At 44.0% G+C, this 21,256-nt stretch overlaps 1 protein-coding gene across 3 annotated transcripts in view; it reads left to right on the top strand.

Moving 5' to 3' along the window:
- Positions 1–21,256, top strand: part of MYO7A (myosin VIIA) — a 102,362-nt gene that overhangs the window by 46,493 nt on the left and 34,613 nt on the right. For 2 of the 3 annotated variants that reach the window (XM_069883275.1, XM_069883276.1), the window contains exons 5-17: positions 775–959; positions 2,537–2,658; positions 4,505–4,647; positions 4,749–4,862; positions 5,728–5,881; positions 6,506–6,582; positions 7,472–7,591; positions 8,711–8,853; positions 9,247–9,457; positions 9,930–10,065; positions 10,531–10,637; positions 13,771–13,827; positions 18,981–19,118. In XM_069883275.1, coding sequence (XP_069739376.1) covers positions 775–959; positions 2,537–2,658; positions 4,505–4,647; positions 4,749–4,862; positions 5,728–5,881; positions 6,506–6,582; positions 7,472–7,591; positions 8,711–8,853; positions 9,247–9,457; positions 9,930–10,065; positions 10,531–10,637; positions 13,771–13,827; positions 18,981–19,118 — 1,707 coding nt within the window. The remainder of the gene's footprint in view (positions 1–774; positions 960–2,536; positions 2,659–4,504; positions 4,648–4,748; positions 4,863–5,727; positions 5,882–6,505; positions 6,583–7,471; positions 7,592–8,710; positions 8,854–9,246; positions 9,458–9,929; positions 10,066–10,530; positions 10,638–13,770; positions 13,828–18,980; positions 19,119–21,256) is intronic. The other variant, XM_069883277.1, reaches the window with a different exon arrangement.

Below are 21,256 nucleotides of genomic sequence, written 5' to 3'. Positions count from 1 at the left end.
CTGCATCTGAGTAAGATGACAAAGGTCTTGAGTCCTTTGGTGAGAGGCTTAAGAGAGCTGTCTCCTGGAAGGGCCCAAAGAAAAGAGCAAGACACCACAAAAGAGTTTGCTGCCCAAGGCCCAGGACAGCCTTGTTCATTCAAGTGCCACAGAGAGCAGAGTATAGACCAAAGGCCGTTTCCAAAGTTTCAGACATGGCTGATGTGGGGTATGGCAGGACTTTGTGGGCCGTATCCATGTGCACAGGTTTAAACTGCAGCGTGGAGAAGTTTGGTTAGGCAGAGGTGGTAGAGAAGAATGTATGACAGAGGGAGGCTTAGCAGCTCTGTCATGATGTATAAAACCAGGTTGACAGACATCTGTCAGGAATGGTTTGAATCCAGCTGATCCTGCTTTGAAACATGGCAATGGTCTTCAGGTCCCTTCTACAGCTTCTCATAATTTGTGTGATGCAGTAAGTATGTGATATATTTGCAAATATGACCTTAACTTGAAACTCTGAATCTTAACTGAGGAGCATCCAAAATATGGTTAGGACTTGAATCCATGCTGTTCATGAACAGGCCTGAGTATGTACTGGTTTAGATAGCTTGAGTCTTTTGTTCCAGTTTTGCTCCAGGCTCCACCCTGCAAGCATCTTTGACTTGAACATCATTTTTCATCCAGCTTTTGAAAAGCCTTGTTTTTTTCTGGCCTCCATGCACCATCCAAGCTGATAAAGCCATCCAGCTACGTCTCACTGTTCCCTTAAACCTTCATGTGCTTCTCCCTCAGACATACACTGGGTCAATACTGGTGGCAGTAAACCCCTACCAGCTCCTACCCATCTACTCACCAGAGCAGATACGCCTGTACACCAACAAAAAGATTGGTGAGATGCCACCACACATCTTTGCAATTGCTGACAACTGCTACTTCAACATGCAGCGCAACAACAAGGACCAGTGTTGTATCATAAGGTGAGTTGGTAAATTTCCAAATGGGCCATATCCTGAAAATGGATGCTAATTGTCTGCAATGTGGTTGATGGGGAACATCTTGCAAAATAGAATCAGAAATTTGAATGACCTATTAGAGCTGCCGTCAACATATTCTAAGTGTAGAAGTGGTCTCTGTTTGCAGTCACTGTTCCGAGTAAAAATGCTTGATCGATCCTTTGGTATTTACCTTACAACACAATAGATCTCATCTTCATCTTCAACCTCCCTTTTTAAATTTGAATTCAGTACTCCTGCACACATCAAGGATGCAGAGGTCTGTACATTCTACACAAGGAAAGGCTAAATATAAGCTTGAGCATTTGACCTGTGGTCGTTCATGATGCTGAACTGCTGTCTCCCTGCATGGCTCCGCTCTGGACTGGTCAGCCTTGGGAACCAAGAAATGCCTGGTCGCAATTATGGGTATAGTTTACTTCAGTGTCTGTCCCGAAGTGTGGTATGAGCCAGATTTTGTTCCCTCAGCCCTCCAACACTATCCTGACAAGTTTTAAACCCCCAGTCTTTATGCTTTCAGGGCACCACCTCTCCAGGCATTCATTGCATAAAAACAAAACCCTGGAGCATCCTGTCCACAGTATTTCAGATATGTGGGACTGAAAAGGCCATGTAGTAATGATCTTGCAAGGCTAAGAAAGCATCAGATGGGGTCTAGAGGAAAGTCAAGGTCAGGCATGACATAGTGTGCCTGTGGCAGCCCACCCTGAGAGGTGAGGCAATTTGGCAACGGAGCCAGGGCTCGGTCCGTGGTGTTCTTTAATTAAACACCAGAAAAGTCCATTTCAATCACTTATACTGGCTACCCCATATATTGGACAGGCCACAGATTCACAGCTAGGGGTTATTGCCCAGCCCTTCCTCTAGGACTATCAGGTGACCCATGCTGAGTGTGGTACCCCTCCCCAGAACTGCCACCATTGGTGTGACAGCCTGCATTCAGACCGGGCAGGTTGACAAAGTCAGGGCTGAAACAGGGGCATGTGAGATAACAGGGCTCGAAGTTCAGTGGAGAAAAAGCTTTGGGGAGTAATTCTTCCTTCCTGACCCTTGATTTTCTCCTTTCCTATCTGCCCCTCAGCTGGACCTGTCTAGGGGACCTGTGAAAATGCCTGTTTCTAGAAGACAGTGTTTCACAGTCTGCCTTCTAGCACATTTTGGCAGCTCCAGTCTGACCATGTAGCCAACTTCTGGAACACAGGCTCATGGTCTGGTGTTCATATCTGGAAAAGCATTGTCTGGAAGTGCTTCATGACCTTTCTAGTGCAGATTGAATGATGTTATTTGCTGGAGAGATCCAAACCCAAGCAACAGCCTGGACAAATGGAAAGGAAATCTGGATCTTGGCTGGAAGCTGTCTGTCACTGTGTCCTACGATTTCAGCCAGTCCAAGGGATGTTGGAAACCTATCCTTAGTGGCTTCATCCTACTTGTGGTAACAGAAGAGGAGCAGAGAGACCAGTCCCTTGATGACAGAGAGAAGGACATTGGCAGGGGTGCAGCAGGGCTTTCACTGACTTCAATTCCTGTTGTCTTTGCAGCGGTGAATCTGGAGCAGGGAAGACAGAAAGCACAAAACTGATTTTACAGTTCCTGGCAGCCATCAGCGGTCAGCACTCCTGGATTGAGCAGCAGGTCCTGGAGGCAAATCCCATCTTGGAAGGTGAGGTCTCAGTGGACAGAGGCAGCTTTTTTTTTTGCTGGCAAAAGAATTCAGATTCAGTAAACACGAAGTATGGTCATTTTTTTATTTTTTTGTTATAAGTTGTTATACTTTGAATTTCAGAAACTGATAAAAGTTTTTAAAATATCAAAAGTGATGAGGTAAACATTTGTTAAACAGCACATTCAGTTTCTTTTTATCTGAGTTTATTTTTCACAAGACAAATATTCTCTGATTTGGGCTCTGAAATTTTCCATTAATATTTTTGACAACTGTTGTTGAACGCAACATATTTTAGCTGACCTGAAATTTTTTTCAGTTGTTTTTTTCACTTAAAATTTAAAAAATGTATTTTCCACTTAAATCAGTAACTTTTCCCAAAAAAAAATCAACAGAACCTTGAATTTTACCGAAGTCTGGAATTTAAAAATCAAATAGCTCTTTTGAAAAATCTCACCACCTCTTCTATTGCTGGAATTATAACTCTATGTAGAGCACTGATATAATGTAAATGCTATTCAGTTAGCTATTTTTTTGTTTCATTTGACCATACTGCAAAAATCCTGTTCCTGTTCTTTGCTGGTTCAGCAGAACATGAGATTAATTGGACCAGAGCTTCACAGCCTAAATACCTTCTGTTGTCAAAAGAGAATAGCAAACCCAACTTTTTCCTTCCAAGATCAGTGAATGGCAGCAGAATGCAGAAAAAGAAATAAAGGCAGTTCAGGAAAGAATCAGGTAACAAGAATCAGTTCATGGCCCTAATAGCTTCATTGGCAAGCTGTTACTGTGATCAGCCCCACTGTTTTAATTGGATGTCTGTAAATGAAATAGGTGGTCTGACCCTCTGGCCCCAACATGGTGCCAAATGGACCTGTTACACTTACGCAGAAACATTGCATTTTCCTTAAAGAACAATATGATTTTTACCTCCTCTGCTACTCTGAGAGCAGTGTTTTGCTTGCTATATCTACGGAAATGTGACTATCCAACCTGCTTTCCATGCATAATGTTATCAGAGCAGACAGGGAAGTCAGGGGCTGAGCTTTTCTTCTCTGTGCTCTGTTGGAGCTTCCTTCAGTCATGGCATGAAGATGCAGTGAGGCTCTAAGGGCACCACAGGGCTGCCTGACTACTGGTGTTGGAAAGCATCATGGTGCATGCCATGCATACGAGGTGTTTTTGAACGTGTGCTTCATCACTGCTAGGACTGAGGAGAAGAGAGGCTTTGTATTTCAAATGCGTCTCCATCACTTGCCAGCAATCCTGGAGCGTAAATTCCAGGGCATGCTGGCCAGGGTGCTCATGTCAGCAGTCCACACCCATGCAAAAGATGGACACGATTATGTTTCTCTGCGCACAGTCTTTTTCAGGGTGACGTCTCCCTCTGGAGGTTAGCTTAGTCCCTCTGTATTTCCCTAAAGGATGAGCTCTTTATTTCCTTCTCAGTCACCATATCACTCACCAGTAGCTCTGTCATTTCCTGCGCAGCATCACCTTGCACACTGCAGCATCCTCCCACCAGCCTTCCTCAACCCCCTTGTATTTCATCAGCTGCTGCCAAAATCCAGCTGTCCTAGCCCTTCTTCCTGAATAAGGTCACCCCCTTCCCATGCCTCCTTCTCTGTGCTGCTCTCTATTTCCAAGGACAGTCATCTGTGCTATATCCTGTTTCTCCATGCTGATGAAATTCATCCTGCCAAACTTATGGGAAAGACTTTGGAGTTGATCATACCCTCTCAGCTGCTCACTTTTGATTATTTTTTTTGCTCATGAGACTAGATCCATGATCTTCCCTGTGCCAGGTCCCCTCTGCAATTCTTTCCACTGCAATTCTTCCCTACAGCATTTGGGAACGCAAAGACCATCCGCAATGACAACTCCAGCCGCTTCGGAAAGTACATCGACATCCACTTCAACAAAAGGGGAGCCATTGAGGGGGCAAAGATTGAGCAGTACCTGCTGGAGAAGTCCCGGGTCTGCAGGCAGGTAAGGCAGCAGATCTGCAAGGTGTGGGAGCGGGCACTTTGTCAGTTGATCTTTGTGGTGCTGTTCTCCTCGCAGAGCTGACACTTGCTCTTCTACTGCAGGCCCAGGACGAGAGGAATTACCATGTGTTTTACTGCATGCTGAAAGGAATGACAATGGAGCAGAAGAAGAAGCTGGGTCTTGGGAAAGCCACAGACTACAACTACCTTGCAATGGTGAGAGCACAGTGAATAAGAGCTTTGGTGAGGTGACATGGTGAAAGCATCTTAGCAAGGAGGAGAGAAGGCAGAGGTGCATTCTCCACAGCCCAAGAGTTGCTTTGCTGGTTGCGACCTTCCTGACTCTTAGCTACAGAATTTGTGGGGCTTCTTTGTCCAACCACAAGCTTTAAAGTCTTAGTGCAAATCCTTAACTCCTATGTGTAGATAAGTGTATGTCCACTCTTCCCATGGAGCAGGAAATACGCTTGAAATGTTTTGGTGATTGGTGTCCAGGTTACTTGTCTGGAGATAACCACGGTGCTGGATACGACCTGACAGTCTTGCAGCAGTGATGGATGAGGAGACATGCATGGCTGGATGATGCGTTCTCAGCAGCAGATGGTGCTGACCTATCTCTGCTCCACGTGTCTGGCAGAGCCAGCAATCTCCAACCCCACTCCCTATAAACTACTGTTGCAATCTAGAGGAAGTGGTAGAAGCAGATGTGATTAAGGCTGGCCCATCATCAGTGAGGCTGGGACCAGATTTCTAGCTGAATCAGTGGGAGCCTCCAGCATGTTCCCTTCTTGCTCTGCATCTCCACCTTGGAGAACTTTTTCTCCTCTGCTGATTGCAGCCAGACACTGTTTAGCTGGGGAAGGAGGGTAAGGGCAGGTCACAAAGCTAAGCACTGAATCATAGTGTACACCAAAGGGCAGAGCCAGATCCACAGGTTCAGCATCATCTTTTGCTTATTCACCCCTGAAACAAAATGTCTGCCAATTTAGGGGTAAATCCTGGATAGATTATGGTTACACCCATTTGTGCCAGATACCCTCTGCTTTACCCCATGCATTGTGTGACCTCTTTGCCTCCCCAGGGTAACTGCACAACTTGCGATGGCAGAGATGATAGCAAGGAGTACGCCAATATCCGCTCTGCAATGAAGGTCCTTATGTTCACCGACACTGAGAACTGGGAAATCTCCAAGCTTCTGGCTGCCATTCTGCACATGGGGAACCTACAGTACGAAGGTAAAAGGGGAAAATATAGGAGTGCGATCCAGCAGACTTTTACTGCTTATTCTGCATGGTGAGAGGGAGTCAAACTTGGGGACGGAAGGCTGTATCCAGACCACCTGCCATGGTGCCATGCCAGGTGCTTACATGCTTATAGTGGTGTGTAAGGATAGTAAAGGAGGAATGAATCCATTTGCCTACTCTGTAGAGCTGGCAGGCTCCAGTATGTTCAGTGACATCCACCTTTCCTGAATTTAGAGAAGTTGAATCTAGCCACAGACCACTCAGTAGACTCAGATTTTGCAAGGAGAGACTACTGGAGCATTTGACAAGTGTCAGTGTGATTTGATATGCCTTTGTAAAGGTACCAAACCACTCTGCTGTCAGAATTGACGTCGTAATTTAAAAAGCTTCTTTGGAAGAGAGAAGCCTAAAGCACTTACTTACCCTATATGTCATTTACGGTGGCTGTCAGAGTAATGGATGAGTCCTTTGCAGGCAGCTGCAGGCGTCCAGCCTGCATGAACTTTTCTTTCTTCTCATGGCTGTATGTTGCCTGACCATCACGTGGAGCCAGTGGAGAAAGACCTTTTCCCTCATACCTTGCTCATTACTTTCCCTCTGCCTTGCTTCCCCTAGCTCGGACCTATGACAATCTGGATGCCTGTGAAGTTGTTCAGTCAGCATCACTGATCACTGCGGCATCGTTGCTGGAGGTCAGTGGCTCTGCAGTGCTCCTGTCCCCTTTTTGGTTTGTTCCCATATTCCCAGTATTTTGGCAAAGCTTCATCTGAGCCAGGGTCTCCTTGTACCACCACCTCTAGGAGGCTGGAGAGGGCCAGATAAGCCGTACTTTGCCCTGCACTGGGGCTAGGTGTCTGAGCTCTTCTTCACGCTAGCGGAGAAAAACAGACACTTTGGTAGCATGTCATCCTAAAAAGGACATCTAAAATAATTAATTCCCTAAAATAGAGTGTTTCTCACATTGATATAAAGAGAGTTCATTACAATTGTTTAGGCAGAGATATCATTTACACTGAGTGTATCCAAAGTGAGGTGAGACAACCCTTGCCCAAACTATCCATGGCATGGCTGGAGCATTCTCCAGTGGCCTTCCCAGCAGGTAATGGGCCGCTCTCAGGGTCACCATCTCACCTCCATAGGCACTGCTGGTCCTGGAGTGTTATCCACAGCTGTGTGCAGTCTGCTTTCATGTGGTATAGGGGCTGGTCATTTTCCTGGCTTGATCTCTGAAGTATAAAAAGGGGTCAAGGTGTTGTAAAGCCATGTTCGTGCTGGATACAGATTTGCAGGCTTTGCTTTTTCATCTTCTCTCCCCATGCCTCATTAACATCTCACACAAAGTCTCATGAACACTTTCCATAGTAAAACACTGTATAAAGGTGTTAATTAGTCTCTCTGAAAAAGCCTGTGACATCGTCTGAGGTATTTGCCCTGTACAGCTAAGAAAAGTCCCTTACCTCCAGACATGGGGAGCAGCACTGTCCCTCTCTTGCCATGCACATTCAGGACAGTAGCCCAGGCCATTGAAAAGACACCTTATACTCTAAAGTCAGCAGCTGTGTTTGGTGGTGTCCTTGCCAGGTTGATTCTCAGGACGTGATGAACTGCCTTACCAGCCGGACTATAATCACCAGGGGTGAGACTGTCTCCACCCCTCTCAGCATGGAACAAGCACTGGATGTGAGGGACGCTTTTGTAAAGGTAAGTCTTAGGGCATTCCCTTCTGCTTCTCTTGCTAAGCTGAAGAAATCTGCCACTTCTGAGGTCAGAGCATCCACAGCACAGAGAAAGTGTCTCGCTTGTTGCCCATGTAAGCTCAAACCAGCAGTTGTCCTTGAAACTATGTTTTCTTTGTGATGCACAAAGAGTTCAGATGAAAGGGGTCTAGGTTTAAATCTGAACTTGAGGCTGTCTGTACTCAAAAGTGACCTATGGAAGGAGGCAGAATTCTGAAATTACTTCACCTCAGCTTCAGGAAAACAACTCAGCTTGAGCTCCAGGGCTAGATCCTCAGCTGATACAAATCAGACCAGCTTTATCAACACCTGTAATGCCCACACCTGAATTTCAGGATTTGGGTATGTCTGCAGCAGTAAATAAAACCAAATGTCACAGGAATAGGTATAGAGCAGTTGAGCAACCATCAGAGCACTTAGAAAGAGCGTCACCTGAGACTCTGAGGTGGTGAAGGTTGATGGAATGGGTGTGTATCACTTCTGTGCTGTTTGCAGCCCCATGTAAGTCATACTTTGGCCAACTTGGATCCCCCACTCTGTCTGTGGGGATCTGATATATCAACCTAGCTTGTTTCACAACGAACTAGTCTGCAAATCCAGACAGTGACTTCTCCAGTGGTGATGGGCCTTTGAATGAGGTTCACCTTGTGGTAGCATTGCTGTAGCTTATATAAAAGAAATTAGTAACACACGGTTCTGGAATTACTGAAGCAGCAGTGGCCAGCAAACTGTTCAGCCAGTGCTGCCACACTTAAGTCAGCACCTTGTCCAGGTGCAGTATCCTTGGCTTGTCTGGCAGTATAACATGGCTCTACTGATCTGGCTTAAGAGCAAACCCATAGATCCAAATTTAGGGATTTTTCTTTCAGTAGTCTCTTGCCTAGGCTTTCAGGCCCATTTTCCTTGATCTGCCAAAGGGCTTTTGAAGATGTAAACCATACCAAGAGTCCGGTAAGTGTATCCTCGGAAACCGTTCAGTTGCTGGCCGTGCTTTAGAGGACCCTATGCCATCTGAATGGTGCTGCAGTCTAGCAGGATGAACTGATAACCTGCCTCAGTGATTTGTTTCTTTCAAATGTTCCAGGGAATTTATGGGCGGCTTTTTGTGTGGATTGTGGAGAAGATCAATGCTGCAATTTACAGACCTCCTTCCCAGGAACTCAAAAGTGTCAGGAGATCCATTGGCCTCCTTGACATCTTTGGCTTTGAGAACTTCACTGTCAACAGGTAAGGAGCCTGCAAAAGGAGAACCAGGTCTTAACCCTCCTTCACCGCCACAAGCTCAGGGTCTTGCAGTCCTTTCACCTCTACCGAGATGAACAGGAATGGGCTGGGCCAGGCCATTTTCTGTATAAGAGGTTATCAGAGCTAATCACTTTTATGTTGCAGATGACAGCGTATTTCCTGAACTTATTGGTTTAGGCAAAACGTATAATGGCTATAGTATTGTTTTGGGGAAGAAAAACTGATTATCTGAACTGATAAGGAGATTCTCAGTCAACAGGAACTTTATTGAGTGGTTGTTGTGGTCTGAGAGTATTGCTTCAAGCATGGAGAGAGAGAGAGAAAGATAGACCATAATGGATCTAAAGTGGCCTTTCCTTGACCTTCCCTCCACAGTTTTGAGCAGCTTTGCATTAACTTTGCAAATGAAAACCTGCAGCAGTTTTTCGTGCGACATGTATTCAAACTAGAGCAGGAGGAGTACAACCTGGAGAACATCAACTGGCAGCACATCGAGTTCACTGATAACCAGGATGCCTTGGACATGATTGCCATCAAGCCCATGAACATCATCTCCCTCATTGACGAGGAGAGCAAGTTCCCCAAGGTGTGTTTTGGGCTCAGCCCTGCTGCCAGTGGCTCTCCTGTTTTTACCTGCTTTGCGCTTGCATGTTGACACCCTATGAGAAGTCTGATCAGCCCCAAATACACATTCACCAGTGGGTTGCTTACTCAGTTTTTATTTCTGTGTTACGTTTTCTTCCATGAGTACCACAGCCATGCTAAAAAACAGGTTAGTATTTCTAATGGAAGGATATGCCTGCAAGAGATTCAAGAATAGCCTTTGACAAAGTTTACAGGAAAATAGTGTTAAATATGCTCCTTTTGAAGCACTCTCTGGATTATAGCACAACTTACCGGTGATATGTAATTAATTTCTGTACAGAGATATCCCCTCCAGTGCAACTCAAAATAAATTCACATTGTCACTAAAGACAAAAATAAATGAAGTATTTATTGTAAAATTATTTAATGGGACAAACACTGTTTAAATGTCAGATCTTTTCCTGTGTGCACAGGGTACAGATGCCACTATGTTACACAAGCTGAACTCCCAGCACAAGCTTAACACCAACTATATTCCTCCAAAGAATAACTATGAAACCCAGTTTGGCATTAACCACTTTGCTGGAATTGTTTACTACGAAACAAAAGGTATGAGGCAGCTCTTGGGGCACTGCAGATCTGAGGGATGCTTTGGGGGGAGGTGAACTGCTGCCAAGTTGGAGCAGAGCAGGATGATAGCCCATAGTAGCGTCATTGTGTTTGTTTGGCAGTGTAAGGTTTACGGTTGGACTTGATGATCTTAAATGTCTCTTCCAACCCAAATGATTCTATGATTCTGTGATTCACTGTACTCCTTTTCTGGATGTAATGACTTGGACCTTAAACAGTGCCCATGAACTGCAGTTTGCTGCTTTTTGGCTTGTGTGTGTCCATGACAGAATTTCAGTGCTTTGCACTACATGTATCTTTGATCCAGTCTCAAGGTGCGCTTCTGTCTTCCTTCTTTTTGTCCTACTTTCTCTGCCCACTCATTACCCCCAGAGGCTGCTTGCATCCTGGCCGCGTTGCATTGTGTGATCTATCTGTCTATGTATTATCCCATTATTCCTCTAGGCTTCTTGGAGAAAAACAGGGACACGCTGCATGGAGACATCATTCAGCTGGTGCATTCCTCAAAAAACAAATTCATCAAACAGATCTTCCAAGCAGATGTGGCAATGGTAATGCAAGCAAGAGAAGATCTTTATTCATGGGGGTGGGGGAGTGTTCCTGGAAGAGGCAGAATATGATCAAAGAGTCCTTTTGCTCATTCTGATGCTGTTTGAGGTGTTTCAAACCTGTTAGCGTGAGCCAGCCTTCAGAAAGCATTCATGTGGTGTCACAAGTATATCCACCGTACAGCCTCTATTCACTGCATTCAGTTTGTCTAATATTATTTTGTGCTGTGATTCCTAGTTGTGTAGAGATGGGAAAAGTAAAGTTTGTGGTTGTAGAGATCTGAGAGAAAGCAGTAGCCCCTTCAGCTGAATAGTCCTATCTGTGTGTAATAGAGTGAGAAGTGAATACCACATACCTGTAGACCAGAGCAGAGCAAAGGGACAGTCTGTTTGGCCTTTAAGCACCAAAGCAGGACTGGGAGGAACCAGCCAACAATCAGATTTTACTTAGGGCAACAGAGAGAAGGGACACTAGGTCTGAAAGCTGAACCTTAAAGCTCCTCTTTCCAGATCCCAGTCCTCTGGAAGGGTACGTGCTTGATCCATGCTCTGTGTGGTAGACCATGCATGCTGAAGCTCTGGAGCAGGGTGCAGTTGCAGCCTCAACTCTTCCCACCACATGTGAGCATTTGTTAATGAAATACCTGCTTAAATGCTGAGATTAGTGGCTATTTCACTATTAATAACACAAATATATGATGTTTTCTTGTGTAAGCTGAACACCTACATCTCTACTAAGACATCATCAGCCCTGCTCCCGAGATCAAAGGAGAAAAAAATCTACACAGATAGAGTCTACGCACTATGCGCAAATCCTCCAGCCTTTTCCTAGGCAAAGCCACAGAACTACAGAGAGTTTGGGGATAAAGTTTTCCAAAGCAATTAAGTTTTTTAGAAGTTGTGGTCCTGTTTTCAAATGCCAGCCAATGCCACTTAGCCAAGGGACTTAGGGACTTCCAGGAGCACCAAGCAGATCTAAGTTATTAAGTCCTTTGCCTGCTAAGGGAAAGAAATGTTTAAATTCCCAAGAAATTTGTTTAAATAGGCTACAGACACTTACACAAGCCTTTTTTCATAACCCTTAGCCACTCAATTTTGCTCCTGCTGAAATGTATAATCAATATCTTTTTGACTTCATTAGGAACAAGATAACATTTATCAGCCTCAATTAAGCTCAATTAATGCCCAATTGGCATGGTGCTCCTGGTGGGTTCAGAGCTATCCTCAGATGTTCATACTCCTGCTGAAGTAGATGCTAACTCCCTTAGTGTCAGTGCTGCGATTTACTTTGCTTTTTATTGCTTGTTCCTCACTGCTTTTTATTTTCAGTGTCAGATTTACAGTACAGCTTGGAAAAGATGTCTTGCTTCTTTGAGCAGAGCAGAGGTACATTCAGGGGAAGTGATGAGAGAGAGGGAGCTCTTGGGTTTACACAGTGATGCAGACTTTTTCATAGGAACGCCTACCAAGTATCTTTAAAAGATGCTGGAAGTACATGACAGCAAAATTGAGAATTTCACCTGGGCGTTGTCTGGGACCTGAGATTGAGACATTTTAAAGCATCAGAGCACTTTTCTTGAAATAAATATTTTCTTTTATACTTCCATAAAACATCTTCAGAATCTGTCCTGAGTGGTGATCCCTGTGCTTTGATACTTTAATGATCTCTGCTTTTCTTTTTGAATGAGAGATTTGTAACCTGACTGGCATGGAACTGCAAGAGGAGCAAACATAGTTACTGGTTTATATACTTATGCACCATGGTAATGTGAACTGGGAGAGCACAAATCCCCTAAACACTAGGCAAACAAAACTGCTTAGGCAAACAGGATTTAACACAGGGCTGAAATAATTACGCCAATGCTTTCCACCAAATTTCAATACTCTTTGCAGCCCCTTTCTTAAAACACATTCCTCAAAAGAAGGAGCAGGTGAGCATGGATCATGTGAATTGACTACATGTAGCAAAGAGCTGGATCAAAGGCCCTTATTGGAAGCCTGCACACCTTCCTTGATCATCACTGAGAATCTGTGGAGAAACCTTCCAGAGACAGTCAGACCAGGTCAATGACATCTAGCATCTTCCCTTAAAAACAGACAAGTGCTTGCTCTGCTAAGGCTTAATCAAATAATGAAGTATTTTGCCCAACAGCTTCCAGTCTTCGGTCCTCAGGAGCTTATTGATGAGTTTGTAGGATTTTGTGAGTCACTTAAAAGCAAGTCCATATCTGCTTTGGATTCAGTCTTTCAGATGGGATCCTCACCAGAAACGTGAGAAAGCCACAGATCAGAGAAGTGTGAAAACTAGTCGAGAGTGTGTATTTGCATATTGTAGTAACTGTTTCATCCCTGAAACAACTACTATTTATGTACAACAAAACCAGTGTGGTGACCTGGGTGTTGCTGGAGCACATGGGGCTGTGAAGCCTGATTTACACATGCCCATCAAAAGGAGGTCTATCTGCATGTGTTTGTTGAATCAGAACATTGCTTTGAGCCATGCAGGGTGAAATGATGGATTCAGTGGGAATTGTACACAATTCCTCTGAGGAATCAGCCAGTATGGTCTGGTAGTGCCGTTTGCTTGAAGAACAGGTGGAAGGAGCAACGAAGGATGGAAACTAGTGAAGGGAAAACAAATATGAAATCTGTGGGCTTTCCTCTTGGTAAAAATTTCAGTGCTATAGAAAGCATCTGTTTTGTTGGATTAAAATCCGGGAAGAAGGGAGGTATTTCTTTAGATTTTTTATGAGAATTTTTTTTCCCTGGCACCTTCCCAAGAGCTGTGTATTGAGAGCCAAAATGTGTGAGGTAGAGGATTTAAAGGTTTAAATTGGATGCAAAATGAGTGAGATTAAAAGATGCAGACATGTTGCTTCCAGGAGGCATGAGCCGGATGAGGAGGATTCCCTCAGCTTCAGGGATATGAACATGGAGACAAAGGGGAAAAGCCAGAGAGGGATAGAAAACCCCCTAATAACTAATGCATTTTGTTCATGAGATATTTTAACAGCTGGACCTCCAAGACTAACAAAGTCAAGCTCCCATTTCGATTATTCCTTCTTTTCACTATTTGCTCTTCTCTGTCTCTGTTTTGTTTTTGTTGTTTTTTTTTTTTCACCTATGCTTCATGTAGTTTCTCTGTGGCTATGCATCCAGCACATTTGGCCAGTCGCCCACACCCACACCAAAGGTAAACTGAATACATGAGTTCCTCTGTTTTATATTCACCTCTCCTTGGAAAGGATTGTGCTTTACTCTTGTCAGTTTATTCCTCTTCCTTCACTATCTATAGAGAATTCATTTCAAGTGACTAATATGATGGAGAACATTTTTACAGCTTGTTAAATAGTGTGTGGGTGTATGACTGTGTCATTTATTTCTAGGACTCAACTCAGAAGGGCTTTGTAACAATGGGAATTTGGTTTGGATAAAATCAGAACCAGCCCAAGTCAAAGTTTTGAGGATCTGTTCTGATAATTGAATTATTTTAATTACCTTCAGATGTATAATCTATGGGATTTGACTTTTGCTTGTCACGGTGCCACCATTGGCTTCAATGGAACATTATTCATCCATGAAACTGTAAATCTGGCCCTGTTTTGCCCTTTTTGGAGCAGGAAGATTACATTTCTTGTGTGAAGAGAGAGACTCCTGGATTGCATTTCTGGACCACTTGGAAATGCCATCATTCTAGGAGGGGGTTAGGTCTTGTTCAGAGAAGAGCTGAAATCCAAGGCTTCAAAGACACAGTTAATATTGAACTTCACCATGATCATCAAAACAGGCTCTTGGCACCTTTTTAGGTCTTCTGTGTTTCATCTCCTGACTGGTTCTGATGGATTCTCAAACCTTTCTTGATTTAGCCAAAAGGTAGCATAATGCGTGCTAAATGTTTTGTGACATTAGCTTTGTAACTGTGCTCGCATTTCCATGACAATATTTCAATAGCCAGAGGATTATGTTAGAGATAGACCTGACTTTCAACATTCAGATCCTTGCATGGGGCTGAATTTCAACCTTCTTACATCTGCAGTGTCTTGGGATGTTTGGACTTGGAATTCCAGTGAGGGGCATCAGACCTAAAATGACCTAAAGCCATTCATTCCAGAGCTGGGCTCCTTCCCCTTAGTACCATGATTGTAAATATGATTGCAATTTTTTTGGGTAGCAATGTCCCTTCGGGGCCTGCTCTAGAGTTATAGCAATGACACATGCCATGAAAATAATCCTTCCTGAGTTAGGATATGGTGAAATTAAGCACAGGGAATACAGGGAAATGGGAGAAATAACACTGACGATTTCTTGAAATTCTGCTCTTGCCACAGTTACTCTCAAAATATAGTCCCATGTTTTGTAAGATTTCTGACAAAAATTGATTGTACTTGTTAGGCATTGAGGAAGGTGGAGAACAGCCAAGCCAAAAAAAGATTTTCAAAATACATCAACTTCAGTTTTATAACATGGGGTTTAGTTCAAAATATTGATAGTCAGCATTGTTATGTAGCCTATGCCAACTTTGCATCTGAAAGCACTTTCCAGACTGCACAGCCTTTAGGAGAGACTGTCTCTTCACTATGTGCCACTGCAGAACCTGTTATGAGGGGACCTCAGCTTTCAGTGGTCAGCTGAGGCCACCCCAGTGACATTTCATATAACAAAAAAATAAGCAACAAACATAATTTGTCTCAGACTTCAGAAAAAATGCTGAGAAATGTCATGTTGGCTTGGCCCAGTTTAGAGACATTGTAATCCTAAAGAGATTTGAGGATGATCCTCTTTCAAGAATCTTTCCACAAAGTATTGCTAGTGGTACATGCTTCTCTCTTCTTCCCTAACTCACCTTACATAATTTGTCTTTCTGCTTTTCCACTGAAGGAGGTCATCATCTCCATGGCAGACTTAGTGCAGAGCACAGTGATCCTGGTGCACCTTGCAGCTTTCTCCTTGAAGAGCAAGGTGCAGAGGGATGGCAGGAGTAACTCCTACCATTTCTGGCTCAGTGACATTTCCCCTTGTACGTGCTTTTCTCCTTGCTTCTGTTTACTTGATTTGACCATTGCAAAATAAAATACCTGGTGATTGCCCTAACTGGAAGTCTGGGTCTCTATTAAGACCATCCTATTTTTAATTTTGTGTCCACCACTGAACACACAGGGTGGATAAAGGCTGAACTGGTTGTTGCTTTCTCAGCCCTCTACATATGATAAGTACCTAAACATGTCCAAGACACCAAAGGAATGAGTTTGAATAAGACCTTGGAGATTTTACAGCTTCACAGAGATGCTTGAAAATGTCCTGATGCTCCAGGTATGCAACTGGGGATCTCAGACACCCCATGCTGGCAGAACATCCCCTTGTGTCCTGATGATGATGACTTCTGCCACACACATCTCTGCATCTCTAAAGCCAGACTGGCCTGATGTGGCTGAAAGAGGTGGCAATGACACATGTCTGAATGTCATGCTGGTCTTCACATCTTTCTGAACATCTCTTTTGAGAGTGTGCTACCCTGTAAGTCATGTAATTCTCTTCTTTTTTCTATTTATCTCTTCTGCTTTTTTTTTTACCTTTGATGCTAAGCACAGGCTGAGTAATTATTCAGTGCCCCAGTCTGGGCTACAGCATCTGTGAATCCTTCTCATTCTTCCCCATGACACACAGGTCACATCCTCCTGTGTGCTAACCTCTGTATGGACACTACTGAAGAGAAAGTCTGTGTCTCAAAGATGCTACAGTCTCAGAGACTGAAAGCTAAGACATGCCTGGTCAGGAGAAAAGCAGAATGTATTCAGCTCTTTCTCCTTCAGACTATGGGGACTGGATATGTTTTAAGCTAAAAAATGTTTCTCCTCTGAAGTAAAACCTGTCTTTCAGTGCCTAACTAGGCTGTGTTGGCAGGCTGCTCCATTCATTTTTTGCTCCATTTTGTTGGAATAAGGGAGGAGGTGTGATTCTCCCCATGCTGGTGTTTAGGTGAGGCAGAAAGAACCACAATGACTTCAGTGATGTCACCCTGGCCCTGCAGGAGGAACTTGATACAAAGAACTCACCTGGGTTTTTTTTTTTGTGTATCTGGGGAGCCCAGTTAGTGCCCAAAGGGCTGATGCTCACCATCAAGAAGGATCTGTGCACAAATGTCAAGCCAAGGAAGTGTGTGAATGGGTGGGATGGTGCGGTCTTGACAGGAGTTCAAACTGCTCTGACAATTTGGATAGCAAGACAAGCTGCTTTCTGGCTGCTTTCCCTTCCCTACAACCCCTCCCTGCAAAAAGCTGTCAGGTGTAAGGATGGAGATGGCACCACTGCTTTTTACCAGAGCTGGATGCATGCAAGGAAGAAATGCAAGGCATGAGCTACCTAGAGAGGCAGGTCTTGCTGTCTGGGAACAAAACACTCATGCATTCCCTTGTATGAGCCTTGAACAAAGTCTTGCACCCTTTTTCCCACCACAGCTAAAAAATGACCTCTCCCAGCCAAGTTAAAGTTACAAACCTGGCTAACATGCAGTTGCTTCCAACTTCCAGACCTGCTCATTCTGTTGCTGTTTCTAACCACTGTGGCTGTCCTTTCACATTGCACAGGGTTAACCCCTTGCACATAATTAGCAAAGTGAGAAGAAAACATTAATCAAAGCTGTCCTGATTGGGTTTCTTGATGAAATAGCTTATTTCTCATCAGATCAGATCTGGTGCTTACAGAATGTAAGCTTACAGAATGTAAGCACCAGACTCTATGGTGCTTTGCAGGTAGCAATTGCATCCACTAATTACTCTAGATTTGTTGACAGTTTGTCCTTTGAGGGAGGATTCTTCTGGGAGAGGTCACTGATAGCTGCCTGACAAGCTCTCCTGGGCAAGCAGACCAGGTTTTTCTGGTGTGTGCATGAGCTGGATTTTCTCTTATTGGAATTCCATAATGACTTTGTGTTTGTGTTAATTGGGTTTGTCTTATCATCACTTCCAACCTGAGCTGTGCAAATTCCCTGCCCATGGCCAGGGGCTTGGGCTAAGTCTCTTCTAACCCAAACCATTCTGTGATTCTATTAAATTCAGCAGTTTTGGGTGCTAGGGATGTTATCTGACAGGGTATTAGTGCTATGCAGTGAAGCACACATAAAGATCTTAGCAGAAGTAGAATTAAAACTCACTACCTTGCAAAATACAGCAGCAAGGCCAGTGCAAATGGGGACTTTGTGACTTCATGCATGGCTCGGCCACCTGCAAAGAAGAGAATATTCGGAGGAAAGGTGCATTAAAATCCTGCTGGAATCATCCATTTGGGAAATTGCTGGTCATCAGGTCAGGTCGTGTTATGTCACAGTTTGCCCTGTTTTCAATTCAGAGGGAGTTACATCCTGGTGCCCAATTCTTCTTCCAACCCACAGTAGCACTTGCTGCCCCACAAAGGCTCCCTGAACACCAGACCCTATAAGACACACAGCACCACTGTGACTGGTGTGTATGGAACTTGGGTAGAAGTGCTTGATGCATAAAGTGAGCTAGGAGCTTCATTTAATTTCAAACGGGTTTAACAAGGTTCTCCCAGGGCAGGGAGAAGGGGTTGTTAAGGGAAACCTCTTCATCCTGCTTTAGAAACACTTGCCCGAAACTGCAGATTGGATTATTAATTTAACCAAGGGAGCTAAACCAAGAAAAATACTCAAAATTATCCTGATTCACCCTATGCACCCACCTCATTTGTTCTAGTTAACAGTCTTTTCCAAACACAGCTCCAGTCTTCCCTGTAGTATAGGCTGAGGAATACAGATCAGCAGTTTCTGGAGCTGTTGCAGACTGGAAGTGCCCTTGGCTTTTTTTTCACCCTGCATGGGTCTCTTTTCCTATACACTGGGGAACAGAAGACACTCAGCCTGACATGAGGAACCACATGAGTAGAGTTGGCATGACCACGCTGCAATGTGTGGTGACAGGGAAGCCCAAGATGTTTCTGAGGAGCAGACCTGGGTAAATGCATTGCCACAAGCTACAATACAGAGATTTTTGATGGCGCAGAAGGGGCTGTTTTTTGTCACAGGCAGATCTTCCTTACAGCTCTGCATAGGGCAGTTGGGATTGCCAGTGACACAGGGAGGCTCAAGGAGGAGATATTAAATTATGGCACTTTTCTTCCTACATAGAGGTGTATGGAGCAGGTTGTCCGAGTCCAGCCATTGCAAGTTCCCCAGCTCTGCCCTGTCTCTCTCCTGCTGAAACACTCAACCACCTCTGTCCTTGCTCCCTCCTCTGGCCCCAGAAGCCATGGGACGTTCCCAGGGTTGCAGCCAGAGGGGAAAGGCACTGTTATCCTTTCATTTCCTGAGCCTGCTCCACTGTGGTTTTGCAGGGAGCAGAGACAAGGAAGCGCTCGCCGACGCTCAGCAGCCAGTTCAAGCGGTCCCTGGAGCTGTTGATGAGGACTCTCAGTGTGTGCCAGCCCTTTTTTGTCCGCTGCATCAAGCCCAATGAGTACAAGAAGCCCATGGTAAGTCTTGCTTTTCTCTCCTCGATGCTTTTCGTACAGAAATGCCCTTAGGGTCACTCTGCCCTGAAGCCAGTGGCAAAACTCAGGAGTCAATGGAGCTAGGATTGACCCTGGTCACTTAGAAAACTAACCTGCAGCCCTTTCTGCAAGCAAGGGGGTCACCAAAGGGTTGGCAAAACCAGGCACTTCCTTTGCAATCCAACTGTACCCCAAAACGTTTTGCAGAGGGGATCTCCTTCCCCTGCCTTTCTTCCCTAGGACAATCTCAAGGAATTCACTCTGCAGCCCTTTCTCCTCTAGGAAATACCTCTGAATTTCCACAGAGGGTAGGCAGCTCCCTACTAGAGGCTTAGGCTGAGCTAAAGGACTCTGGGTTCAGTCCTGTTGGTTCAATGTTCAATGGTTCCTAAATGTGATCCCCTTCCCATGGGTGTTTTCTACAAGATTTTTGCTTCCAAGGAATCTCATTCTGTTTTATTCCCATTAGATGCTCTCAAGTGTATTTTTTAACACCAGTTGTGAAAGCACAATTCTAAATGCAGAGAAAAAAAGAGGCAAAATGCCTCAGAGGAAAGATGAGAAGAATTAATTCACTTTGATTCCCAGAAAGCTGCTTCAAAAGCTGCAAATATTCTGAGGACAAATTTAAAGGAGCAAATGAAAGAGAAAGTGGTGACTGTAAATCCCTCCAATTACAAATTGCTCAGGGAAAGGACTCCAACTTTTACAGTGAAAGGTAGATGATAAGACAGGTATGGAATGCCCCAATCCCACTGTCAGCACCTTGCAGAATTGGGCCCTGGTGCTGTTAGCAATCGCTCACCGCTCTTAATAGTGATGTTGCTTGGGGAAAAAGAGCTTTATTTAATAATAATTTCTATAATAATAATAATAATGTTTGTTTCTCTGAGTCATTTTGCCCTTGCCTTTGGTAGCAGTTGATTTAGCCAAAGCTGCTTTATCTAAAGTCAGTGTCTGTCAGCAAAGCTCAACTGAGTGCAAAACAGCGTAGAATAGAGAATTTCAGAGCTTTTACAAACAAGTAGCATTTGTTTGAAACTTCTTTTTGCTGTTCAATGAACTTAATACAATGTGAAGTGAAAGACTTGGTGGCACTCTCAGAGCAGTTTACTATGCACTTATCCTGGTTTTGGTGAGCATAAAAATCAGTCTAATAGCATGTTAATGGAATATTTGGGGCTAATATTTAACAGTATGTCTGATCTGAGATTATCTTCTGAACTGAGATAAAAGTAAGACCTTCTTTTGGAACATGGGTAATAATGATAGATGCACATCCTGGCCTGTTTTAACGAATTATTCCCAATGCCCTGACTTTGAGTTACTTTTATGCCTGGAAGTCTGGGATTCAGTCGGGCATTTTGTCCCCTGTGTAACAAGTCTGTATTTCATCAGGTCTTGCAAGCTATAAGCCAGAAGTCTCTGTCCAAATGATTTATTTACAAAACTTTGAGTTAGACATAGAAAAAGCTGTAAGTTTGAAAGAGTCAGACAAAGAGAAATTAATCTCCCTATTAAAGTAGTGAGTGGATGAGAAAAATTCTTGCTAAATTTATTTTTCACCTTGGTTTAATAACACAAAGAAGTGAAAAAAGAAATCCTGGGTAATGGTACGCAGAGCTGTGCAGAGTTACTGCAAAAGAGAACATTTTCTGGGAATTCATTTTCTGTCCCTGGCTTGGAAGGAAAGTGTACTGATAGTGATAGGAAATAGGATAGTGGGAAGTGAAAGGTCAGTGGAAAGTCCTGGCTGTTTGTTACTTTATGTTATTTAAAACTTTGCTTCCTTCTAAAATGTACTTTTGGAGGGGGGATGTGGAAATTGTTTCATCAGGATGTTGACTGGAGTTCTCTGAGTCTGCACATCACCTCACGCTGCTGTTTCTGAGCATTGCTCTGTTTTTCTGGTTCGTCCAAGAGAAATGCATACCATGAATTAGGTAACAAGCCATGCTAACAAAGTCAAAACCATCTCTAGCAGCCTGTGTAACACAGACACCTCATCCAGCCCTGATGCCAGGAAGCACATAGTTGCCCATATGGGCAATGACCTAGCCCTACAGGCTCTGGAGCATTAGTTGCTCGCATATCACCTGCTTCATGGTGAGGGGATATAG

Source organism: Phaenicophaeus curvirostris, chromosome 1, assembly GCF_032191515.1.
Source record: "Phaenicophaeus curvirostris isolate KB17595 chromosome 1, BPBGC_Pcur_1.0, whole genome shotgun sequence".
Taxonomy (NCBI): domain Eukaryota; kingdom Metazoa; phylum Chordata; class Aves; order Cuculiformes; family Cuculidae; genus Phaenicophaeus; species Phaenicophaeus curvirostris.
The sequence above is the reverse complement of the archived record's forward strand: the minus strand, read 5'-3'. Positions and strand labels throughout refer to the sequence as shown.